Below are 26,138 nucleotides of genomic sequence, written 5' to 3' on the forward strand. Positions count from 1 at the left end.
TTTGTTCACAACAAATGAGTGAGCAGAAGGAGAGTGCCTGAGGGGGCTGTGATGGGAACATTATGGCCATGCACATCAAGTCTTTGTCATATGCATGAAAGGAGTACCATATCATTGGAGAGGGAGGTACCGATGCTTTGCAGATTGCCTCTTCCTCATGGGCTGGGCCTGTTGTCATGACATTACTGGGCTCAGTGGGGGATGTGTTAGTGCAGCAATCCTAATTTAGGTTTCTCCCAGGAGTCTGCTGACTTGGAGCTCAGCAGGAGCTAGATTACAAAGGACATCAAGCACAGACATCTCCAAGCACCTCAAGTGACAAGCTGGATCCAGGGCAGCTCTCTGTCAAGAGCCACAAAAACTGCATGTGTGCAGGGCTGTGCCTCACAAGTGCTTTGTTTATTGTTGGAGAGAAATTTCTGGGCCTGACCAAACACATATTTGGCCAATTAGATATCTGTCCTGTAAGAAATGCTGCCAAACAACTACTAGACAAGGAGAAACATTGTCCAGCCTGTACAGTTCCCATGCAACCTGTGTCCATATTACAATAGTACTGTCACATTTCACTTGGCCTGAATGTACTTCTGTCACTCAGAGAGGTAGCACCAGAGGGTCTAGAGCAGAAGCATCAGCAGTTTGGCCCCAAACTGGGTATGGCATCTTCAGAGAAACAAGCGTGAGATTTATCAGAGGGCAAGAGAAAGCAGATAATCGTTTCCTATTTTGAGGGGAAGTATTTCAATTACCTATCACACACAGAGTGAGCTAGGCTGTTTCTGCTCTGCTGGATGCTCCCCCTTGCATTTAGCCAGTTGAATGCACACTGCACTGAGTGTGAGAACCAGTAACTAATGACAAGGAATATATAACTGGCAGTAATACAGGCAAATCCCAGAGATTTTCTTATTCCTGGGGTTGGGGGAAAGAGTTGGGGGGGGGGTCCCCCAAGCTAATTTGCAGGTTTCTTACCTCAAAACAGCCTTGTCTGGCTGGGGCATCTGTGAGGTCATGGGCCCCGTCCTAGCTCATAGGGTTGCTGGCCAGGCCTCTGTGAGGTCATGGCCTCCTGCTCTATAAGCAGCGGCCTGCGGGCTGCCAGCGTCCTCAGCGTCTTTAACATCTTGTGGACATGAGGACACCTTCCACGCCTGCTTTCTCAAGGAACCCATCTTTCCTTTGAGCCCACCAGCAACAAGGATCTATCAAGAAGTGAATGGCGACTGTGTGTCTTTACAGTCTTCATTGCATATGCCCATCCCCCAACACGGCTTAGAATTTGCTTTAAAGAAAATGTGGACGAACTGCCTGAAAAATATGATAGAATTCTGTTTGTCTGACTCCAATATTCTCCTACAACAGTGGTTGGCAACTTCACAAAGGTATGTACCGAGCTGGTGTTTCTTCTTCCTAAATTAGAATGTACAGGTACCCATAGAAAATGAGCACAAACTGGGACTTCCTGTTTCTCCAAAACTCAAAACATTACTGTTCTGCTGATTGACAGTGTCTAATCCCTTTGACTGAAGTGATAATCCCCTGTTTCTACTAAGCACCACACTTCTTAGGAGCTAGGAAAAGCTGCATCTTAGAGAAACAAGATGCTTCAGGTCACCGTGCCACCACAATACCTTGTGCCTAGGCAGGGCAGTGCTTTTTGCCTCCTCTGAATTGCCTCTCCAGACCCACACCACCCAGGCTGCGGCTTGCGTTGGCCCCGCTTGTCAGGCCAGCAGTGCCATCTCTGGCGCTCACCCAAGCTCCGGAGCTGGGGACTTCTTCCCTGTTGGCTGCCAGAGCTATTTTCGAGCCGTCAGCTGCGTTGCCATCTAGTGGCTTCCGTGCAAATGAGAATAAAGGCAGAGAGAGGCCTGAAAAAATGATTAAAAGTGGGAAAGATGGGAAAGAAAAAAAATGAATAGGAAAGAGTTAAGAAGAGAATGAACAGCTTTTCTGTTGTAACTCACCTGTTTACTTTCATAGGCACAATCTAGTTATTATCATAATCATTTAATATTGCTAATATTGAATATTAATAAACATGTATGAATTTGAATATGCTTTTAGTGTGGGGGAGGCTGGTACTAAAATGTACCTATGTACAGTCCTGGATAGATAATAATCTGTCCTGGATAGGAATAGTAATTTATAAATTGCATCTTTAATGAAGATTTTAATCTTTTTTCTTAGTAAGTACACCATATGATTTGGCTTCAGATTGATTTTTGAGACAGAACAAAAAAAGTAGAACAACTACAGGAAGGAGAGCTTGTTTAGATGTTTAGATGCATTTTTTTATTAATTTTTAAATTACATTTTTCTTCAAAGAACAAAGCAAAAAAGCAAACCACAGTAAATTAGAGAAGGAGACTTCTTCTTGCTTCTAGCTTTTTGTTTTTAAAATCTGCTGCATAAGGACATTTGGTAGCATGTCATGAAATGCAAAATTTGAGTATGCTCTTGGCAGTCCCACATTGGTGACTTGCAAAGCACTTGAAAAGAAAATAAATTCAACAGCATGTCTGTGATCTAGGGCTATGATCCTACAAATACTTGCACATGTGTATAATCCCATTTCAACCAGCAGCGCAGCAAATGTGCCCAGAACTAAGTACCTGTGGGCTGGCAGGAGCAAGGCATTACTGAGCATAAGAGATTATTCACAGAACACCTGGAACACTATAGCTGATTTCTCTCAGTTGTGGGGCAGGGTTGTATGTGTTTGTCTGTCGGCACATGATTTTCTTAACTGCTAATCTACTGGGATTAGAATTTATTTAAAGAAGATCTCTGGCAGGCTCCTTAGGACAAGAATAGGACAGGAAATAGCAGTTAAATATGCTTCAGCAAGTCCTTAATGAGCACTTGTATGAAAAGGGAATTCAGCGTATCAGATTTAGTGCTAATCCACACTAAGCAAATTTAGGCAGTACAGCTGTCCCAATGAACCCTCCAGATGATGATGTGGGTTTGTTTATTGAAATCGTTTTCTCCCATCATGATCTCACTTTTGCTATAGAAACACAATAAGGAAAAAAACATGCTTTCTAACCACTACTGCTCCACCAGTGAAATTATTGTCGTTAGTACTAGTTATGTTTCAGGGTTGTTATCTACAACGCATTCCAGAAAACCGCTGAACAAAAGGTGCCAAGTATTTGAACTGCTGCCTTGCAGAAGCACCCTTAAGCCAATTCCTTATTAATATATTTCTGTTCCAGTTCCCTCATCTGTCACATCTCTTGTTCTGTTACCACTAGAAAGAAACAAATACACGCACAGTGAGAAAAAAAAAATCTTTTTACCATAATGAATCAAAAACGTTTAGCAGACAGAGCTGCTGCAGTTGCTATCATGGCAGGAGCAAGAATACCAACTTCATTCATTGAGCCTGATGTCTCACCAAGGAAGTCACTTCATGGATGGCATGCTGGTATTTTTCTGAGGCTGCTTTAAATTGGGCCAGGTGTTCCTCATAGCTTCTCACAGCTGCCAGAAGCTGGTTCTTCTCCACAGCTCCCAGAATGGCGTGGAGGATCATTTCAATGCCAAGCCCGAGAATGGCAATGCTGATTCCCCCAAGAACAGATGCCCCAATCTGTGCAAGGAGACTGACAAGTTTGCCAACAGTGAGAGTTATAAGATTGGAGCCAATTAGTTTGATAGCTACCATCCCGGCCGTCAAAGTCGCTTCTCCAAGAACAACAGAAAAGACTTTATGGGCTATTGCAATTTTCTCCAGTTCAGGCTCTTTGATATCATACAACTTCTGGTACAGCACAGGCTCTAGCTTTTCCTTCATGTCACTATCAATCTTCTGTACTTGACACTGAATCTCACTCATTGCTTGAATGATAATGTCACAGTTTTCCTTGACGGTACTGCTCTCTCTCATCTTAATACGGGGAATCATACACCCCAGGTGTTCATTCAGCACTCCAGCCAGCTCATTTGTTGCACGGAAATTTGTGGACATGCAGTCAAGCAATTCCTGATGCAGATGGATCAATTCTTGACGTCTCTTGGGGTTATCTGGGTAAAGGAGGTCGCTCAGCGCCATTCTTCAGAAATAAGCTACTCTAAGAGAAAAAAGAAAACTTTATTCTGTTTAACACCTGGAACCCTAACCCTTAAAGAGAATTAAAATGTACTCCTTTGTCTCTGCCTCACTGATTCTTTTCATACTTGGCAAATCAAATCCCAAGATATAGCTTATAAGTCTAGAAATCGTAATTGTGTTTGGGGTCTTTCCAGTGCATGTATTGTATCACTTCAGACCTGAAAGTCGCACCTACTAAATATTGCAGTGTTGAAATACCTTTGAACTTGACTTGCTGAAGCCAAATGATTAGAAAGAGACATTCTGAAACTTGGGCATATTCAGATCAACAAAAACAACTAACAAATATGTAATTAGCAGGTTAGTAAAATGAATGTGTCATTCTTCACCTAGAAAGCTGAAGGTGGTAGAAACTGAACTGGTTCATTAAGAAACAAACTTATCTCATCTGCAAAATCTAAAATAATCTGAGGACATGAAATGCCTGTTCTAAACACACTTTTGTATCAGCCTATTTTCTTCAATTAATGGCATCTGATTTTTATACTACTGCAATGGCTTGTGGAGTGGGCACAGCCTGTACTGGCATAAGGGTGTTTTATGCAGTGTACTGTATCTCTTCTCACGTTCAAGAGAAAGTGTTGTCATATAAGCACTTTTATACTAATAAACTCATACTTGCGAATTCATACAGAATAGTGAAAGCTTCTTAGATAAATCCATCCTAATATCATTTTGCACATATCTCCCACTGTGTTTTCTTCCCCAATATTTAGCCCCTATTCCTTATTATTGTTGATTTCTTCAGTGTTCCTATTCACCGCTGTTTATAATGCTATAAATAATTCCCCATTGATTTTTTACTCACAGCTGTCAAACAACTATAGACAGCTCCCTCGATGTTGAATGTGCCATGTAATTGCAGTGAGGTGCACCTATTTTAATAGGATGTGTGCGATAACAGACTGCCTTGGAGCAGCACACACCAGCTTGCAGGGAGTGTCCCACCTCTGCAGCCTGACTCCTCCTGTACACAGGTTGTCCTGTTTAGATCTAACATCAGCAGGTGCTCGCCAAGCTCCTAGGACATAGCTGGGCAGAGCCTGGCCCTCTCCCATCACTGTACAGACCAGAGCACATAATTTAAATTCTTTTTTTTTCTCTAAACTCTTGTGTCCAATCCTTATGGTCACTGTTCTTGTCTGAGCTGTCTCTGGTTTGACAATAAGAAGGCATGTTTAATATATTTTTCAGCATCAGCTGAATGTCAACATACAGGGTCCAAAGTGACAGTTACCAAGGATTATGGAGTTATTCCTTGTTACTAAGCTTCTGTAATCAGCTCTGTGCCACTTCCTTTTAACCCATCGCCAACTGCAAAGAAAAAATGCTTTAGTGTGATTTTGAGTTAAATGAACTCTGCAACTGGGGCGAACTGTGAATGAGCAGAACATCTGATTTCTTTGTTGGTACTTTTGCATTCTCAGCCCTCTTGTCACAAATCTTGGCCACTTTTATGAATTAGTTTGCATTTTTCCAAGATAAATCTCTTCTTGTTATTGGTGCCTACATACCACAGTTATAACTACAAATTGTTATGAGTAGGAGATAAGATAGATTTTTCTTCTGCAACAACCCCTTTCTGTTATTTTGCTCTTTTTAGTTCTTGCACAGTCTGTTAATTCCAAACCATCTGACACTGATCCAGCCATATTTCACTAAATGCACCTCTCCCCAACAAAATCACTGTAGAAAAACAGAATGATTTCAACAGTTCCCTAGCCAGCTTTTAGTCCCAGTGTTGAAATACAAGCCACTCTGAAGGGATTTTTTTCCCATAATATTTTGCGCAATAGTGTACATTGAATTAGGTATGCATTTCTTCCAGTCACTTACCTTGTAGCTCTGTCAAAAAAATAAACTCTTTAACTCATCTTTCTTCAGGCTGGAGGGAACAAAGTCCATATACAGTAAGAGTTTGTGATTTTCAGGAAACATAAAACCCTGTGAATGCAAAGTATGATTTCATATCAATTCTGCCTCAGGGATATTGTTGGCCTGCTTCCTGACCCAGAGTGGTATTAGATCTTTTCCACTCCAGTGACATTTTGTTAAAAGGTAATTTGCTTATTCTTACTTACAGAAACTGAGAGAAAACAAATTGTTCTAAGAACAACAACACTTCAATGAACATCTTACATACTAGAAAGATATGGAGGAGTTTTCTAGCATCTATTCTTTATCCATTACAAGAATTATTTCAGGTTCCCATTACCACTCTTGACTGTATGTCCCTTAAAACTAAAATTGCCTCTCACTCTTCACATTAGCACTTTTGCTAGTTGTTACATTCACTTTCTAGAGTTAGGCTGACTACATATATTTCAGTATTTCTGCCTATTTCTTCAGTTCCAAGGAGATATTCTCCAGGGGGGTTTCCAGGGGCTTTTCCAGTTAAACATTTAGACTGCCTACCTGATTTTGACTGAGCGCTTCTGCAATCAGCTGAATGTGTGCAGGACAATGACTTCATCCTCTTTCCCCTGGATACCTCTGGTGGTTTCCAGAAGCATGTGATGAGTTACAGATCCAGAGCCTGGGGCTTCATCTGGGTCCTGTTGCCTGCCTTCTCTCAGTTATTCCTATTGGATGATGTTTTCCTTCTCCTTTCTCCTTCCCTCCAATTACAACACATTTCAGTTTATTTCAGGCTAGTTCACAACTGTTAGGTCCTCCAGGCCTGTGTCCAAAGGCCTTCTGTTCGTGGAGAGAATAATTACAGCATGAATCCATCTGCCTATGACAAAGGTGCCATCATAAGCACCTCTAGCCATGTCTGAAAGGGGATGGTATTACATGCTGTTGTCAGAAGATTTAACATGTAGGGCAGCACTTTTCATTCATCCAGGTACAGGATTAGGTTTCGTACTGGGATTTATACATTTCTGTTGTTTATAAATATACATAATAAATGCTAATGTTTTCAGCTGTTGCTTGAAATGATGAATTACTGCCATGACTGTTTTTGTACACCTATGAATTATGGAAGAAAAGTTGAACAGTCCAACACAAATAGAAAAATAAATACCAGAAACCATGAAGTCAGCAGTACAGGCTTTGTCTGTCCCAGCGGGAGAGCCTGTACTTCTGCATTCATTCAAGTTAGACACCTTCTATGCACTGAGCTTTAGAAAGGCAGACCCACCGTCCACCAGGACCTAGTCACCAGTGCTGCCTCCCCATGTCAGAGTGGTTGAGTTCTCACGTGAAAGTACAAGACCAGTTCTTCTATCAAGCATAAAATGAGTCATCTGTAATTGCCAGCTTGTTTTCCCTGAAAGCTGAGCTATTTTGTTCTGTCCAGAACTAGAGTATGAAACTCTCCTTGATTTCAGAGCTGTAGGCATGAGAGCATGAGCTAAGAGAGAGCACTAATGATTTAACTATTACTTTTCTGCAATTAGCTGTTCCCAGCCCTTTCTCAGCTGTGACTCCTTTTACTAACTGAGAATATCATGCAGTCCTGAAATACTTCCTCAAATATTAAACTGGATTGAATTCATCAGCCTAGCAACTACCTCTTTGTCATACTCTGTAGTCCTGGAAGCTGATTTCAGGTCCTCAAGGTTTGTGGTGGATGTGAACCATTCTCTTCTGCAGTTCCTACTCGATTGTATGGAACATGATTCAGAATGATTTGAACAATAAACCAGCAGTTTTGTTCCAGTTTTGCTCCAGTTCTTTAAGCAAGATAATAGCTATCGTTTCAGACTTTTTACATTTGGGGGAAGAACTTCATCTGATGTGTCTGTCACTCTTCTTTGCTGCAATTTCCCAGGTCCTCTCCTCTGATGCAGTGAGAGGGGAGGAAGTGGCATGGTGCCCCAGAGCCAGCTCTGGCTTAACAACAGTGGTGGCTAAAATCAATTTTACTGCTTTATGCAATTTCAGACTACTTCTGCCAGGGTAAAGGAAAGGAGGGAGAGGTATGGGGTAGAGCTGAGCACTAAGAGAAAAGCCTTGAAGTGTATGAAGTGGGATGGGGAACTGCAACTGCTTGGATACCTCTAATTGTGCATCTAATTGCAGCAATAGCTGATGAAACATGGCTGCTGGTTGCAGCACCTGCAGCCAGTCTGGCTTTCCAGGGCAGGCCTCTGGCACAGGCAAATGCAACACCAGGAACAGTGCTATTTTGTTCCCCTCAGCAGTGTGCTGCCCTAGGACTGTGCCTGCAGTTGGCCTTGGGAGAACACCTAGTAGTCAAAAGAGCAGCAAGGTGGGAGCCCAGGCAAGGAGACTGTTACCTGCTTCCACCCACCAAGGGATGCTGAGCTGCTGTCTCTAGGTAGCAGGAGTGCAACATCTTGCCACTCTATGATTTGACAGATGTGGGTCACTTCAAAGGAAATGGTATCCTGACAGCACATTGCATTATCGGCCTTTAATTGTTTTGTCTCTTGACAGCAGATGACTCATTTGGCAGATTGACTTTCCTCTGTCCATTCCCCCCTGCCCAGAACACAAGTTTAATTCTGAGTAGACCCACTGGTATACTCAAACCAAAGGATGATAGTTCTAAGGATGATGTAAAATAGACTATTTGCTAGGACTCCCATAATGGATCTACCAATAAACACCAAAAGGCAAGAATTATTCTCTCACACACCTCAGCTTTTCAGCTGAGGGTCAGATTCATAATTCCAGCAGCCATCAAAGTAATAACATATAGCTGCTTACCCCATATTTTGCTGGCCTGCCTGGTAAGACCTGCAAAGGCTAGCAGAAGCCCTTTTTCCATGTTCTCTTCTAACTCTAATGTCTCTTGTTTGGGGGGGGGGGGGGGGCAGGTGGGTTGATAATTTGTAATTTTAGTTTCAGAAGTGTAACATTATAGCTGAAAAGATTTTCAGTTTTTCTGCCCTGTGTCTTCTGGATTTCTTCTCTTTGCTTTTCAGATCTCTTCTGTAGAAATGTTATCCCGCCTCGGGTTTGAGAGTGAGAAAGAAAGGCTGCTCAGAGCCAGCCAGGATCTGTATGACTTAGTGTGCATGTATATCTCTTCGACCAACACAATATTCCGGATCCTCAATGAGCACCTTGGCACCAACTTCCCAATCATTTCAGTTAAAGAAAACTTCAGCGTTAAAGAGAACCTGCAGCTTCTAGTCAATGCTTTGAAAGAGATGCAAGTCATTGTGGAAACAAAAGACAAAGATGTGCAGGAAAAAATCAGCCACAGTTTGTATGCTAAGATTGCTGGTCCCATCACCTCTCTACAGGATAAGATCGCTACAGTAAAGGATCTTTATGAGAATTATAAGGGGGTTTTAGAAAGCATCATGGGCGCGCTCATTGCAGTGACGTTGAAACATGGCAAACTCCCTGACACAGTAGAGTCTGCTATTCATCAGTTATTGAATTCTCCTGCCTTATGCCTCCAAGTATCGGAAATTCTCATGGACTATGCTGATATTGCTGAGATACTGCCACAAATTGAAGCACTGAGTACCACAAAAGGCAGCTCCTCTTCAAGGGATACACCTGAAAAGGTCAAGTCTCGCTCTCAATCCTCCTCCTCTTCACTTCTTACTTTCATAGAGCTTGTTCTTCGAGGACACAAATCTGTAAAGAAAAGCCTGAAAATAGCAGCTGACTACCTAGAAGAGGCTGTCAGGGTGCTAAGGGCACCTTGTGAAGCATTCCATTCCTTTGTTAAAATGGTTGAGGCCTTCATCCCACTGATAACAGATAAGTTGCAGGAGACATAAATGTGTTGACTATCAGAAATCCATTTTGATTCCATTTATTCTCACACAACGAAGAGTTTGAACATGTTCAAACACACATACAGAAGGTATCTGCAGCAGCTGCTTCTAATCTTTTCAGTCTTTTTTTGGTATCTTTGAACATTTAGGGGTCAAAATCAAGTTCTGTTGGTTTATTATTTGAAATCACTGGTAAACCGAAATCAACAAGAATGTAGCATGAACTATAGATAGAAAGCAAGCATGTAGTAAAATACCTCTATATTAAATCTGTTTTAACTTTCTGGGCAAGCATGTCTGAGGATTTCAGGAACAGTAGTTAGGTTGACAGAAAATGTTACTAGATTTTAGATTGATGGCACCTGCCATTGCTGACACCTAAATCTGATACCTGAAATGCTGAATCTCAGGCTGCCCCTTTCAAGCTGCTAAAAGCTGAAAGCACCTAAATTCCCTAACTGTCTGCATTTCTGATGCTAACATTTCTCAGATACCTGAACTTCTGCATTACTAGCCGCAGATTTCCAAGGTAATGACAACACTGAGCTTATATGAAGCTGCACAGAGAGTTCAAGCAGTTTGCACAGAAACCTTTGGCTGTCCTTTCTTTTGACTAACCGGCTGATGAGAACTTTGTGCAGCCCTCATGTTCAGATCTCATGTGGATCACTAAATTCTTGCTTACTGCTTTGGACAGGTGATGGTGAATACAGAGCTCCAGTTTCATGCCAAGTTCAGTCGTGACTGAAAGTTGTTACCACTCAAAGGCTGTTTGTGAAATGTGTCAGTGAGTAATGGCAGTGAGAAACGCACAATGAGTTCAATGGTTTGATGATTCCCTGAAAAGTTAAATTGCCATGACTAGTCTCCTTGGACCAGTGAGATAACCACTCTGACCATAATCCCAGGGGCTAGGATCAGAGAAGGTGAAGGGTCAGAAGTGAAGGAGAAAGCCAGGCATTTTGGAAAGGGGAAGTGCAGGCAGAAATTTTTCCTTATTTTCACATTGTTGTCTTTCCGAGGTGGGAGGACTTCACAGTTGTTCTGGCTTGGGCGTCTAAGGCTCTAGGAGTGCTAAATGAATATGTAAAAGTGAGAGGAATATGTAGCTAAATCAGAAGTTCAGATTTCAGTTTGTGATGTGAATTTGACCACCAGCATTAGACATTGCAAACCTGTGAAGTAGAAAGACAGGTTCAGTCACATCCAACAATCACTAAGACAGCAGTGGGCTCCACAGGCTTTCCTGCATTTCAATGTGAAATGGCCAGCAGGTATTCATCAGCCACCAGAGGACTGTTGTGAACACAGCATCTGCCTGAGTTTTGCAAAAGAAATGCTACAGCCAAACATGAAAGCTGAAGGCAGGCCTGACAAGTCTCTGATCCTCTGCTACTAGATCTGTGTCGCAGGACAACTTCATGCTTCTGTCCACCATGTGCCAGATGCAGTCAGTCAGCTTGAGATGGGAGATATCAGCTGGCTTTGGTGCATGGGGTCATGCTGGTGGGAAGGCTGCTGTGCTGCAGCCACAGACTTTGCTGTCTCCTGGGAGCCTGCATGCAAAGGAGATAGGCAACGCTGCACACTTACCAGTTAGGGTCTACCACTATAGTGCATTTTCCATCACACAGCCAGAGTCTCTCTTGTGCTAAAAACAAAGTTACTAAGAGATTCAAAGTCCATATGTGTCTTTCCTGAATGCCTGAGGGACAAGCTACCTACAGTGAAGGTAGTCACTGCCCTACTCTTCAGTAAGGCCACCAGTTGTCCTCCTGCCTGAATGGATCCAGGGAATGCCTATTTTGATGAACTGGGCTGAATGTTCCAGTCTCAGCTAGAGAGTTGCAGCTGAAGGCAAAGGAGGTGTTGAACCTTCTGTAACAACAGTAACTGGTGGCTGATATGCTGTGAACCTTCTTTGCTTGCTATTCAAGTGTGTATATATGTAGATGTAACCAGAGCATCCATCACTGCCTGGCCAAGCACAAGAAAACTCCAATGACAGTAGGAAGAACGGCAGAGCAAAGGCAGTGAAACCACTGTTCTTGAAGCTGAAAGAGAGTCAAGAAAGCAGCCATTTAGACCTCTTTTGGCTGTCTAATACTTCCTGTACTTGCTAACACAGCTTTTACCCAGAACAGTCATTTCCACAAGTCTACCTACTATTTTGTCTTAGGTCTAGGCAAAAGCTCTCATTCCTGAATGACTGTTTTGTGCTCAAAGGTTGCTATTGTCCAAAGAGACAAAAGCAAGAGTCCTGTATTAGTGGTGGACTGAATGAAGGACAGGGCTGTGGAAAAGACCCAGTGAGGTCTTCCAGCACAGAAGAGTTATTTCTGTTGCCAGGACACTCACAGTGTGTGCTTTGCCAAAGAATACTTCTCAAGACTTCCTTCTGCCACAGGAGAAGAGAAAAAGGCTAAAGCAGCAGTGGCTTTGTCCAGCCTGTACCTGAGCTTGCCAGGTATTGGTGGACCAAAGCTCAGCATAGTCCTGAGGCCTGAAATGTGGCAGTCTTGCAAACCACCAGAATAATATCTGAATTCAAGCTGCCTGCAAATCTCATCTGCCCTTGCAATATGGATGCTAGGGACCCCAAGGCATGGGGCCTATGACATCCTTGCAATGGCAGATGGGATAAGTGGAGGCTCCAAAGACCCTGAGATTTGTTGTGTATCAGGTGGATTCGTATTTAGTGAGCTGTGGGGTGTTCCCAGGTTCCACAACAAGCAGGTGAAAATTGGTGCATATGGGTCCTAGAGTGCTCTGGTAGGCAAACACAGTGAGCAAGCTATCGATCTGGACTTGAGTGTGGCCCCGTGTAGGTGCAGCTGGTGAGGGCTGCTTAGGGTACTTGAGGCCAGATAGTCCTGCATTCCCCCTGCACAAAGGCCTATATACAATACCTTCCAAGAGCTGGCAGTGGTACTTGCTGTAGTTCTCCACAGAATGCAGATGCAGCCGGTTACCCTGCTGTGTCTGAGAGAAGTTTTTGACAAGGAATATCTCGTAAGGGGGAATGAGGACTTCCTTCTCAGACATGTAGTGAGAAAAGCCTTGCACAGCTGCTCCCAGGCAAGTTACCACAGTGAACAAAGTTTCATTCCCAAACTTCTGCGCTTCTTTCCAGAGGCAGGAGGTGGACGTGAAATGGCCAAATCTCACTCTGCTGCCTACAATGGCCTTGATATATATGTCTTTTACACCCCGTGCATCCGGTAACACTTACGTTTCCCTATGCTCTCCTTGCTGCTCTGCCATTGCTTCATTATCTGGATGGCAGTCGTTAGGTAGAAGTGAAAATATTTGAAACTGAAGTTGTGTCTGTAGTGCTCTGGAGAGCTTCCAGCAATAGATGTGGCCCAGTTCAGCTGGGAGTGCAGGGAGGAGTCCATGGTGTAAGCCATGAGGACTGTGGCATGGCTCTCATGCATCTCCCTCAGCAGACCTACTGGGCTCTTTAACAAAGCCTCCTGAGCCTTCTTCCAGAGACTCAAATAGTTCTTGTTAGCAGCTATTTCCTTTTGGAAATAGTCTCCTCGCTCCAGTTCTTCCATCATCTGCTCTCTGCACCCCAGATACTGGTCATCGTAGGAATGCAGAGCCATATCCATCATATGTTGGGACATAGCCTACAACATGAAAGCAAACCACAATTAACATCAGAAGTGTGAACTTTTTGTGAATCTCTGTGGATGTAAGCCAGGTTTTTCCCTACCCTCTTCCTGCTTTTTGTCACTATTGGCAGAGCAAGCACAGCAGGTAGGCATCTCTGACAAGCCCTTCTTGAGCAACCTCAGGCTGTTGTCCAAACCTCATGGCAGGCAAGTACCAGTCAGGATGCCAGAGTCCTCAATTTATGAAAATAAGTGTCATTAAAAGCTTCAGCAAAGTTTGCAGCAGTATAGATATACCAGCCGGCAAGGTCTAGGAAACAATGCAGAGTTCCCCTGGGTTCTGGACACACAGAAAATGGTAAGGTATAGCTAGTCAGGCTCAGATCTGTAGAGAGTACCTCCACTGCATTCCATGGCATCGGATACAGAGAGGACAAAACTTGTGAAGAGCATTGCATTTTGTTAAACCAAATGCTCAAATATACTGTTGGAAATCTGCAGGCAATGTTTCATCTTGGTTCTGATGGGACCAGACTCTGTGCTATTCCCTTAGTAATCAAGTTTAGCTATACTTCCAATATCTCCCCTCTTTTCTGGAGTAAAATGGGCAAGAGGATAGGGGCTGTAGGACAGACCCATGGTGCATTTATTTCTGTACTCCACTCATGATTAGTAAGTGGTTTTGAAGAGGGAAAGAATAAGCAAATCAATATGCTGGGGGGCAGTGCAGCCTGAACATATCTCAGGGGTGAATTTCTTCTTTCTGCCTTGTTATACCTCTCAGACACATTGTGGCTCCAGAGTGTGTTCAGTAAGATAGTATAGTAGCACTGTGTTAAAACTTTTATTCATCCAGTTTGTCTCAGTGAGGCCAGGTAGATTTGTCATGTCAATAAACATTAAGCACATGAGTAAGGATTTACACAACTGAGTGGTGTAACAGGAAAATAACTTCTAATATATTCTGTCTGCAAAATGACACAGCTAGTTATACTTCTAGCATTTCTATTTAATAAAAATCTTTTCTAATAAGACCTAAGAAATAGTGCATTTGATGACATCATTAGATTGCTCTTTTTGCTTTTTGATCTCTTAGTAGACTATAGTCAAATATTGTAGGCAGTTAGTTGACAGTTAGCTGAATACTACAAGTAGATGTTCACTTCATCTCAGATGTTCACCCTGGTCACATAACCCAAATCAATACCTTTCTTGGCTTCTGAAGTTAGTAAACTGGCCCATAAACTATGCACGGATTCAGTTTACTATCCATGATACCTTAATTACTTTGAGGGAAAGCTCTAAAACAGTCGCAAGGAATAGAGCAATATGGTCACTGTCTCATCCAACAACAGACTGCTGTTGTCAGACCCTCAGCTGAGAGTCTGGAAAAGGAGCAGAACACTTCCATGAGATCTGCTCACAAACATACCCTGGGAAACCATCTGGCTCCAAATGAGAAATTTACAACCATGCAGTTGAAAGGAATTAGGGCAGGTAAGAAACAGAACAGAGCAATTGAAAGCAGAACACTTCTCCCCTTAAGCCTAACCCCAAGCTCCTTAAAGACCACATTTTAAAGAGAAAAACATGGGCTTTATTTCAGTAGGCTTTGAATCAGTAACTTTCTGAGCAATTTTGTAATTTTAGATAAAGTACAATGTTTCCCCCTCTCACCAGCCTTTGCAAGGAGAAGATCAGCAACAGGAGGCTGGCTAGCAGATGTGCTGACATCCTTGAGTCCACTCAAGACACTATAAAGAACGTTGAGCTCTCTCAGCATAAGCAGAGGTCATTTATCTCTGTTTCTTTCTCTTTGTTCTTGAACTGGAAAATTCTGCAGTTTGGAATTTGCACTCAGGTTTGAGTGAGGATTCTTTGAGCAAAGATCATTCACCAGATTCTTACAGCAAATCAGAAGTCATAAACCAAATGGACAAGGTACTGGTAGAAGTGTTCCCACAATTCATAAGGAAGGATCTGCATGCACTGAAACCTCATGAGTTGTTTTTTCATTCCAGTTACAGCTGGTGTATATGTCCTTCACCTTGATAATTCTCTTAATTCCAAGGTATTTCATCTTGTTTTTCTTTTTGCCTTTTCCCTATCCAAATCCAACAAATAGAAGAAGGGAAGAAACTCATGTCTTGGAAAAGTCTCTTCTCCAAGGCAGTTCTCTCCTGAGGGGTTATATGACAAGATGAGGTGGAGAACAGTCCCTGGTCAAGAGCTTAAAAAGCCCTTTTAAAGAAGTGTGGAGGTCTGATAAAGCCAACACAGAAATGCATGGTGGGTTGGGATCCCATCTGGAAGCAGAGATAACCTAACTGTCCCTCTCCTCCTTAGGTCCCCCTGTTTTCTAACAATTTGCTGCCAATCCTATTCTTATGCCACTGCAGACTGGCAGCTCTTTAGAATTGTGTACATGGATACATTCAATATGAGTGTATAAATACAGATTTCGTACTGGGACTAATCTCTTTCTACTAGCTGCTTTGCAGTCACCCAATTAAAGGGCAGTGAGTTACTCGCCTGCTAAGGCCTGTGGCCTCTGACCACTCTTCTGCCTGGAAAAAGAGCCAAGAGGGGGTGTCAAGGCCTAATTCTGACTGCACAGAGAAGGCAAGTCCACTTTTCATTGCAGTCTGGTGACAGGTTGGTCAGAGAGATTTTGAGAGGGGAAATCAAGGGTGATGCTTTGGCTAGCAGAGGAGGGATACCTGTGGTCATGATTTGATTCTCTGGGAAAAATAGACATCTGTGCCACTGATTGGATTCTGTGGACAGAGAGCATTTGCTGAATATCACTGAAATATGGTGAGGGAGAGGATAAAGGTCTCATATTGAATCACTCTCAACATTTTGTATGACACTCCACCAGCAGATGCTGAATGAGTGACAATATCTGTAGCCATTGGTGATACAAGATGGTGACATGAAGGATGCAAAGTAATAAATGCAGCCTATCTACTACTTCTTGGAACTGCACCATCATCTCAGGCTATATTTCAGAAAGAAGTTTTCCAACAGGTAAAATTGAGTCCGGAGAAGGGGTTATGAACTTATTCAGAGGCACCTCCCCCATTCATGTAAAGATAAAAAAGACCTAAACTGTGATGGGTTCTAGTGGGCATTTGAGCAGTCAGTGTGAGCAATTCCTCTAGAGTCCCAGATTTCTTATCAGTCCATCTACATATTATTCAGTTTCAGCTTATGTCCTTGCCTCTTTTTCCCTTGTAGCATCTTAGCGTATGTTTTAGTATGAAGTGAATGAGGATGAAAGGCCACTGGATTTACATTTTCAAACACTTAAAATTCAACGTAGTTTATTGTGTCATGGAGGTAACCTCAATGGCCATAAGATGGCAGCAAAGTATTTGTGGTGGTGCCTAAATCTACATTGACCAGGTGAAAATTGAGCTCCTCCATTCGAGAAGTAAATTTGCAATCTGATTTATGGACTCAGATCCCCAAAGGCTGTAATGACTTCAGCGACTTTAGCACACACAAAGATCTGGTGGCACAGAGCAGAGTATATGATCAAGGCCTGAGCATGCACCTTCTCTGCAAAAACTATTTACCAAAAGGGGGAGAAAAATGTAAAACTAACAGAAGAGTGCAAATATAGACAGGAAGTTTGAGTTTCTATTTTACCAAACAAAACCATATAAAAAAAAACCCAATAACTTGTTAGTACAGAAAATACTAAGGTCTCACTAATCTCTCTAGTATCTTTCTCAACAAAATATTCACTGCTTTTGATGAGCACTTTGTTTGTTTTTACTAGAAGGCATTCAGAGGAGGGTTTTGCTGTGGTCAGTGAAGCCCCATAAGTTTATGCCAATGGAGGAACCAGTCCAAGGTATTTGACCAAGACAAACAGGGGTACTTATTAACTGTTTTCTCCTTGCTGTAATGTCAGTATACCCAGTTTAAGTCATAGCAGCTTGCCAAACACAGACTGTTCATGCTCATGCCTGCAGCCATCTGTGTGGACTTATCTTATTCCCTTACTCCAGGGGAGGATCTTTCAGAGAAATGCTGAACTCAGTAGATGGTGAATCAGAGAAAGCCTGTCCCACCTCCCCCTCGCTGTGTATTAGGATCATGCCTTGAGTTTCAGTGTAGTCACTTCTGATTCACACTGGGGCACAGGAAGGGAGACCCAAGCTTCATGCAGCTGGATCCTGCTCTTCAGGGCTCACAAGAGCAGGCTTTATCTTCCAGACCTCTCTAACAACAGATAAAAGTTGTATAGAGGAACAGAGAGAAGCAGCACACTGACCTGCTTTACATAAGCAGTATTTATTACAATCAACAGCTGAGAATGTCTGTAGCAGCTAACATGCAGCTAGAGAGATTCACTCTTTCTCAGTCTCTTGAGGCTCAGCAGTCTCTGCTCTTTGAGATGGTACCCTCCATCTACCTCTCAGAGAGTGAAAGCTGATACAGGATGTTAAAGAAGACTTTTCAGAAAGTTGCCAATGCATAATAGTCATACAGAGAGACAGAATAAAGTTGTGCACAGGGAAAAGAAAATATACAGAGCGAGAGACCAGAGACAGATAAAATGCTGACCCAACTTCAACCCATTCTTGAACTGATTTTTTTTTTGTTTATTTCATGAAGTCTATTGTTTGTTTCTTTGCTTTTTTGGAGCTGTTGTGGCGCTTTTCGTCTCAAGCATAAATGCTAAAGTATCACCAAGGGACAGATATTTTTGTTTTGCTTAGGCATATCAGTTTCATCCAAAACAGATTCTAGCAAAAACAAGAGATTTTCAATTCACTTTTTACAGTCACTGAATGTAGCATACAAATGGAAGGGCTCATCTAAATGGACTCCTCACACACACCTTTTGGCATTCATCTGTTGTTGCTATACAGGCAAATTTTGTAATAGAATAATCAGAAGAGCGTACCAGAATCTGATTTCTGGCTGTGTAATAGTATTTCTATACTTCCATCCTTACAAAATGATCCTACATTGGCACATATTTAAGGTAATCATTCCATCTGAAGGTACTGAACTTTTCCTGTCACTTGTACCAAGAGACAGCAGTCCCCCCATCTTCCCAGTGAGTAGCTCAGAATCAGATCCATCACATTTATACACATTGTGGCATTCTCCTTCTACAATCCCCCTGCATTTTTGGAAGAGGACAAAAAGTCTTGCTGTGTTTCTAAGGCATACATTGGGTTTCTTGAGAGGAATCAACATTTTTTCACATAAAGCATCCTGGGGATTCAAGAGAAAGGAGGTAAGACAGAATCTTCTCAGCCTTCTCTAATGAAGCTCAAAATACCACAAAAGACTACTGAAGAGAAACATTCTTGATAAAAGGAAGAGAGCTAAAGAAAGCTAGGCAAGTGGGATAAATTTTGCCTTGGTGTTCCTGTTGGCTAAGGGACAGAATTGAAGAAGGCCCCAGTCTATACCTCTTCCTTCCCACCCCCAAAATGTCTTTCTTCTGGGGGTTTTAGAGTGGTCCCGAGCCAGATGAGGGAAATGACTGTCCCATCCTTAGTATCTCCCAAAGAAACGGTTGTAGGCCATGGAAAATCCTATTTGGTCAGAGAGAAAGTCACAGGGAGGATAGTTTTCACAGCGCTCATGCATCTGCTCCATTGGGCTTTTGTAATACTCAAAGTACCTGGAGTAGACAAAGAGAGAGATGTTGTTCCACAGATTCAGTTGATGCAGTTGGACAGGTTTCGCACCGTTGGCTGCCACCAGAAGTGATTCCCCAGCATGCCCTAGCATGCCCGCAGCAGAGGACTTCTCATAGTAAGTTCAACACCTCTGACTTGGGAATAGATCTCCTTGACTAATCCTGGGGAAAGTTGGAACTGAACCCAACTTAAAGCAATTGCTCTTGAGGCTTTAGCAGAACAGTTAGGTTTTTCCCCCTTCTTCTTAAACTATAGACTTTTTCCAACCCCATTTCCCAGCTGTCTAGGACCCTTTTTCTTATTTCCCGCTTACCTTTATTTGTGCCCAGTTTCTGCTCATTTTCCCATTAGCCACTATTTTCCTTTAACTAAAACAGTTTCCTCTCATCATCTGCACTTCTGTCTCCTTTTATTTTGCTAGACGAGACAAACTCAACTCTTTCAGTCTCAGCTGCTCACTCTGGATGCTCTTCTCAACCTCTGTTCCAGGCTGAGTTTCTTTCTTGAAGACTGTACACATTACTACAGGAGAAGTCCCTCCAGGATCTCGCGCATTGCTACTTTATTTCTGTTGTGGAAATACCTTGGATCACCCTTGAATTTCATTTGTTCCATCTACATTGCTGGACTAACCTTACCTCATGATCAAATAATGCACCAAGGTCTCTCTCTACCTCAGTCCTTCCTAACTGATGCTTATAGTAGAAGCTACTTTTGTGATGCCCCATCTGAAGGGCTGTACATTCAGTACTACTGAGTTTCATCTTGATTTTATCATTCTAGGTTCAACATCATTTAGTTCCTCTGCTACAATACTCTGATCCTCTTCCTTACAGATGAGGCCTCTCAATTTCATATCATTGAAAAATGACATCATCCCTCCAGTCCATAGATGGATTGAACAGAAATTTCACAGAATCACAGAATCACAGAATCACTGAGGTTGGAAGGGACCTCTGGAGATCATCTAGTCCAACCCCCCTGCTCAGCAGGGTCACCTAGAGCACATTGCACAGGATTGCATCCAGGCGCGTTTTGAATATCTCCAGAGAAGGAGACTCCACCACCTCTCTGGGCAACCTGTTCCAGTGCTCTGTCACCCTCACAGTGAAAAAGTTTTTCCTCATGTTCAGATGGAAAATTTCTGAAAATTTCTGAAATTTCTCCAAATCTTTATACCTAGGATTTCTCCAAATTTTTATATCTAGGATTTCTGCACAAATGGACCTATTCCTAGTAGGATCTGCAGCTTTGGAAAGAACAGCCATTCTGATCTGATCTCATTCCTGCAATAAAGCTTCCTTTGTAGGGAGCTATAGGCAGTGACCAAGGCTCTGTGATGCTCTGTTCCCTGGAGTTTGTCTTTGATGTCCATGCAGGTTAGAGCAGCTTCTAACTTGTATCCTGCTGTCCCAATAGCTTGCTCAGACAGTTCATACTGTCTTCCTGCCTGGGAGAAATAACAGACTGTAGCTATGAGCTCGCCCAAGGATGTTTATGGAGAAAGAAACATTCATCTATCAAGAAGTATTTCCTAAGCGCTGTGCTTTTCTGTGCTTGAAGCTAATAACATAAGTATACAACAAATGAATGCTTTGCCATGTCCCATCACCTTCCCACCCCCTCTTTACAACAAATCCAGGGTCCAGCCCTCAGCCTGACTCATGAGTTGTTACCATTCATACAAGTCAGATCTCTTCTGCCTTCTCACAAAGGCATTGGCAACTTCCCTTTTAATCTTGATGCCTACCAAGAGAGAACACAGCAGGTTAGTGATGCAGGGTATTGGTCTATACAAATTGGACCAGTCAGGTCTCTGAAGGTGACCGTTTGCTCTTTTTGCAAGCAGATGGCTGCTGCAGCCCATCCTAATTCCCTGTGCACCTCTCCCCACCACACTGTCTACTTGAAACCCAGCAGTTGGGCTCCCTCCTCACCCCAGCCTGAACAGCTACATGGAGCAAGTTCCCTTTCCATCATAAACTCCATTCCCTTGTTGCTTAGCATGACCTGAGTCCATAGCAAATGTGCAGAGCCATGACAGCATAAAAGATAAATAAGGAGAAAATGGAGCCTTGTGCAAATCTGAAGGGAATGGCATTCTCTCTCCCTGGTATGGCTAACTTCAGGGTCTTGGCTTTCTTTCTGTATTCTCACTCAGACTGATAGTGACGTGGGATACTAATGACCAGGCCTTCCGAATGCCTCCAATAAACCATAAGCAACAGGCTGCATGTGGAAATAAAATATCAGTATCTGTATGTGTAGAGTTCATGAAAAATGGAGAGTATAAAATAAAGAGAGTAAATATCACCTAGGAAGAAATATGCCCATGAGGTGCAAAAATCCTGTTGTTCAGGCATTGGAGAGTGCTTGAATGTGAGAGGTCTTTTGGCCATGGCAGCATTATCAGCTAGGCTCCACTAATGTACTGTGTGAGCAAAAGTTGCTTATTTCCCCCTTGGATCTGTACTTGTGTACACACAGGAGTGCTGCGGAGCCCTCCCCACAAAATGGCATGAAGAATGACTTCACCCCACCCTAACCAGGATTCAGCACAGCACAACCTCTCTCCATGAGACAGACCCACACCAGCAGAAGCGTGCACGCATGCCAGCATAATGGCAACACAGGCAGCTGCACAGCAATATGTTTTGACTGAGAAACTGGCCAACTATCACTGTCACTGGGGGAATTCAGTTTCTAAGACCCATGCCTGTGGATATCTCTGAGGGAGAAGGTGGGTTTTGTGTCCTTCCCTCATCATCCTGGGGTGTCTGACCATGTTTCTGCTTGGCAGATGGGAGGTGCCCCATGTGAAGAGACACCTCACTAGCAAGCTGGCTTTTGGTCAGGATCAAAGTACTGGCTGAAAAGAAACTGCCAGTTAATGACCTATCAGAAATCACCACCTTTCCTATATAAACCCTTTTTGTTTTTTTTCTCTATCCCAATCCATGTTTGGATTGGCTCACTAAAGAAATACTGGCTTTCATACTCCCCAGCAGCAATGTTATCCCTTAAGGTGTTTGGAAGGAGAGTGACAGGGGAGAAACAAGGGGGATTTTCCATGCAGATTTCTGCCAGGATCAGCTTGCTGTGGACACCCCAAAGCATGCAAGTCCTCATGTCCCGGGCAACCTGACAGAGGAGGGACTGCAACCCTAGGGAGTAGCCAAGGAATATGCTTGCTTTCAGGCTGTCCAGGATGTGGGATTTGGCAGGGATGTCACAGCCTGCTGCAGTGTGGCACCAAACCTTTCTGCTCTGTGATCCCGCACACCAGACTGGCTGCTAAGTGGATCCAAAAGGCCAGTGCTTGGAGGCCCTGGGGCAGGTGCTGCTCTATAAACAGGCAGAATTTAGACCCAGCTGCTGGGAAATGTGAGGTGGGATCTCCTTATGTGAGACATGACATGGCTGGGGAATGAGAAGAACCTCACCATGTTTTTGACAGAATGAGTTTCCCAGTCAAAGACTTGCCTTTCTTGGGAGCATAGTGCTTCTCTGTGAGACAAATCACAGCCTGAAGTTTCCTCTTAGCGCTGTGCTCCCCTGAAATACTAATGCATCCCATAGCAATCTCTGCAGCACCAGCATCCTTGTGGGGCTAAACATCTTTTCTTGCCCTGGGGACACAATCATTTTTCATAGGTTTCTGAGGCCTGCTCAGAGAAGACAAGAGACAGGCCATGTTGTTTTACTCACATCTCCCTGCTGCATGGAGGGAAGATGAGTCCAGCTGCTAACAACCCACAGGGCTCGTGTCTCTCCTTGGGGCTGCTTAAGGGTTGTGGAGGTGCTGGCTACAGCACTAGCACACCTGGAGTGATGCTGTGTTGCCCATGCAGGGAGCCTGACCTCCCTGGTGTCTCCTACTCCAACAGCTTGTGAAAGCCAGCCCTCTGCTACAGGTGCTCCAGCCAACAGCATCTCAGGGACTGCAGCGTTGATGGAGAAAAGGGTGAGGAGGCAGAGGGACTCAGCATGGCTCTTGTTTGTCCCTTGAACCTAGTAAAGGGAAAAAGGGAGGCGGATGCAGTAGGATTCAGCTGAGGGACAATCGCAACAATATACTCACTGGCAGCACTGGGAGATCCTGAGGGGTCTTTGGAATCTGGAAGACAGACAGACAGACAGATGGAAAGGAGTTAGCTCGTGAGTCCTGCTCCCCTGCTCCACCCCATGACTGGATCCCTCTGCTTACTGGGTGGGTCCAGCTCCCTGCCTTTCCCAGAAGACCTGTATCTCCCAAAGAGGATTTTATTAACACCCAGAATCTAGGGCTAGAATTCACCACAGCAAAATTCACCCATTATGCCTGGATTTGTTTAGTTTCAACTTCCTCCGTGCAGGGTTAAATGACACAATGACCATGTAAGCATTGTGGAAGCTGGATGAAGAAAATGAAGCTTCTTCTCCCTCCCCACCCTTGCTAGTTAGAGCTAGGGGACAAATTAGGCAAAAGCCCAAATTTGGACAGAACCTGGTGATGGCTGAGCATCTCCTCTGTCTTTGGAAAAAGGAGTTTCTTTCCCTCTAGGGAAAAATCACAAGCTATTGATAGGGAAGAGAAATAGGGCCTAAAATTAGGAACAGTGCTACCTTCACAGCTTTGTGGCCCAAGGTTGAGGTACGTGGCTTACCAGCCCTCCCAAGAGGAATTTATACACTTTATTTCTGTATTCAGTCATAACCTTGACCCTTAACGCTCACTGCAAACACCGAAGGAAAGTGTCCTGTAAGAGAAATGGTAGGTCTCCTCCTCATCTTGGCTCTCCCACCCTCTGCTATTTCACCTATGACTTTTTCCTTGAACAGTCAGTTCCACACAAGTGTTCAGGTATTTAGTGTGAATGTATTTATGGGGGGAAAGAGGATTTCAGGGACCAAAAAAATAATAAAATTGTGCTTAAACAAAAATTTTATGTGAGAAAAGTTGTGTCTAGTTCTAATTTTAAGCAACTTATACATTCCTTGGATTTCAAAAAAAAAAAAAAATACAGATTCAAAATTACTCCAAGACTATTAAGCAATCCGGAACATAACAATAGCTAAAAAAAGCTGAATACTCAAGAATGAGAGAGTAAGCAAGAGACTCTCGGACAGAAGGAAAACACAGATCAAACAAAATATATTTGTCAGTATTGAATCATGACATATCTGATGCCAGGGAGCAAATTAAATTTAACTCTGGAAAGAACAAACCCAATACAGGCAAACACAAGGCACTTTCCTGCTCAGCCTCCCTTTTCCTGCTGTAAAAGGAAAACACTTACTGTTTCTGATCTTTCCCCCTTTCCCACTCTCTACATTAATTATAGAGCTGCCACTACATTGCTATTTCTTGATCATAAAGTCACTATGGTTAAATCACCTTCATATATGATGTGCTCTTATTTCAGTGGGACAACCTCCAATTTTTTTAACCATCCAATAGGATTATTTTCTCTTCCAGAAATTCTCCACATCCTGCATTTTTCAGCAGGTGAAGGCTTGACTCAGTGCCTATCTGTGATCCTACAGCATTCCAGTGCTGGCAGGTAAAAAATACCTCTCCCTGTGGTCAACACAGCTCTGCCCTGCAGCTCAACCCTCTTACTCAAAACCGAGCATCCGACATACCTTTGCCAGTTCAGCTAAATGCTAAACTAGTTTAATGTTTAAACATGTCAAAATATCAGAAATCTCTGCTGCAGTTCAATGGAGCAATTTGTTTAAGTTTCTTTTTTTTTTTTTTTTTTTTGGACTGGTAGAAGAAAGTGCTCAGTAAGAGATAAGGCTGGATATCCCCGAGCCCCATCTCATTTATGCCTGTGTAATGTAAGCAGTCAGGCAAAAGATGTCAAGCTGTGCAACAACCTGCTGTGCGCTGCCTACCCCAAAGCTGTGGGTCTCTGCAGACCAGAGGGAGGCTCCCTACAAGCCACAGGGCTCAGTGACACTCCCGGAGAGCGTCCCAGGGGAGACATCCCCTTACCTTTTTCACAACAGCAGAGTGCTGCCAGGGCCAGAGCCAAGATCAGCGGTGCCAGCAGACTCCTCATCGTCTTTGGCTCAGCTGCTCTCCCCAGCCTCAGAGCTTTCCTGGAGGCGAACGGGGTTCTCTGGAGCTTGCTTGCGGGCAGCAGTTTATATCCTGTGATCATCTGGAGAGATCAGGGCTCTGGCTTGCATTCCTGCATCTGGGCTCCAAAACAAAGCCCGTCATTTGGGCCAGGAGATATCTGGCTCTGGCAGCCATTTTGACATCCATCTCAAGGCTCACGCTATTTCCAGAAGATTTTATCTGAATTTTTGAACAGGACTGTTAAAGAAAAACAACTGGGATGAAAAAAACAGCTTTATTATAAACATGAAAGTCATTAAGCTTCTTGCAGAAAGGCCATGGGAGAGACTAACACAACCTGAGGTGGAGCAGTTCCTTTGGTGTGGTGGGACTCTCTTCTATAGAAAATCAAATGAGACTGAACCTGATGATGACGCTCTTCCCCCACCCCACCTCACCCATCCCTCTGAAGGAAAAACAAGCCCTTAAAATGGTTTGCATAAGATAAACACACAGCGGATTTTCACTTCAGACAGTTTCAACAAACTGCTTTGGAAAGCTGACATTTTTACATTCTTGTGAGCTTTGGTAGTTATGTGTGGGTTGTTGGGGTTTTTTTTGAGGTGGGGAGGGGTGTTCTTTCTTTTTTCTTCCTGGAAAGCTTTCTAGTTTGGAGGTTATTAGCTTGGCTTCTCATGTCTCAAAACCAAATAAACCCTGAGACCGTAGAGATGTTTTATTCTTCAGGTTGCGGGTGGCTGTAGTTACTCCAGTAGGTTAAGAGCTCCGCATGGGGCACAGGCTCTCACCTGGCCCAAGGGCCATACCCCCCACAGCTGCTGTCAGCATGTTCCCTGAGCAGTGCCAGGTCCAGCGCAGCCCCACGTGTATGAAGTGTCCCCGCCGTCTCTCCCCGGGCTCACCACAGGGCACCCAGAGCCCACACTGCTCCTAGTGCCAGCAACAAAC

At 43.5% G+C, this 26,138-nt stretch overlaps 4 protein-coding genes across 7 annotated transcripts; 1 reads left to right on the forward strand and 3 right to left on the reverse strand.

Moving 5' to 3' along the window:
- Positions 1-1,840: 1,840 nt before the first annotated feature.
- Positions 1,841-8,146, reverse strand: SMCO3 (single-pass membrane protein with coiled-coil domains 3). Of its 4 annotated transcripts, none has more exons than XR_001293168.2 (4): positions 6,536-8,146; positions 5,957-6,064; positions 3,306-4,079; positions 1,841-1,871 (listed from the first exon to the last, which is right to left on the reverse strand). XR_001293168.2 is itself a non-coding variant. In XM_013947305.2 (4 exons), exon 3 carries the CDS (start codon positions 4,058-4,060, stop codon positions 3,383-3,385), a length of 678 nt encoding a protein of 225 aa, XP_013802759.2. In that variant the 5' UTR covers positions 4,061-4,079; positions 5,957-6,064; positions 6,536-8,146; the 3' UTR covers positions 2,321-3,256; positions 3,378-3,382. The 4 variants fall into 4 exon arrangements, 3 of the variants coding, with proteins under 3 accessions (XP_013802759.2, XP_067167783.1, XP_013802758.2); XM_013947305.2 differs by lacking the exon at positions 1,841-1,871 and adding an exon at positions 2,321-3,256 and having other exon boundaries at positions 3,378-4,079; XM_067311682.1 differs by lacking the exon at positions 1,841-1,871 and having other exon boundaries at positions 2,321-4,074.
- Positions 8,147-9,033: 887 nt separating this feature from the next.
- On the forward strand, positions 9,034-9,831 carry C1H12orf60 (chromosome 1 C12orf60 homolog). Its single transcript, XM_067296712.1, has one exon. It carries the CDS (start codon positions 9,034-9,036, stop codon positions 9,829-9,831), a length of 798 nt encoding a protein of 265 aa, XP_067152813.1.
- Positions 9,832-11,147: 1,316 nt separating this feature from the next.
- On the reverse strand, positions 11,148-15,650 carry ART4 (ADP-ribosyltransferase 4 (inactive) (Dombrock blood group)). Its single transcript, XM_013947059.2, is given in 4 exon segments — positions 11,148-11,882; positions 12,738-13,040; positions 13,043-13,463; positions 15,126-15,650. Coding segments are annotated over 4 exon segments (903 nt in total). The 5' UTR covers positions 15,183-15,650; the 3' UTR covers positions 11,148-11,760.
- Positions 15,651-17,757: 2,107 nt separating this feature from the next.
- On the reverse strand, positions 17,758-25,186 carry LOC106488492 (osteocalcin). Its single transcript, XM_013947377.1, has 4 exons — positions 25,101-25,186; positions 23,202-23,237; positions 20,797-20,866; positions 17,758-19,101 (listed from the first exon to the last, which is right to left on the reverse strand). The coding sequence occupies exons 1-4, from the start codon at positions 25,165-25,167 to the stop codon at positions 18,972-18,974; spliced, it is 303 nt and encodes a 100-aa protein (XP_013802831.1). The 5' UTR covers positions 25,168-25,186; the 3' UTR covers positions 17,758-18,971.
- Between the last annotated feature and the right edge of the window lie 952 nt (positions 25,187-26,138).

Source organism: Apteryx mantelli, chromosome 1, assembly GCF_036417845.1.
Source record: "Apteryx mantelli isolate bAptMan1 chromosome 1, bAptMan1.hap1, whole genome shotgun sequence".
Classification (NCBI taxonomy): Eukaryota; Metazoa; Chordata; class Aves; order Apterygiformes; family Apterygidae; genus Apteryx; species Apteryx mantelli.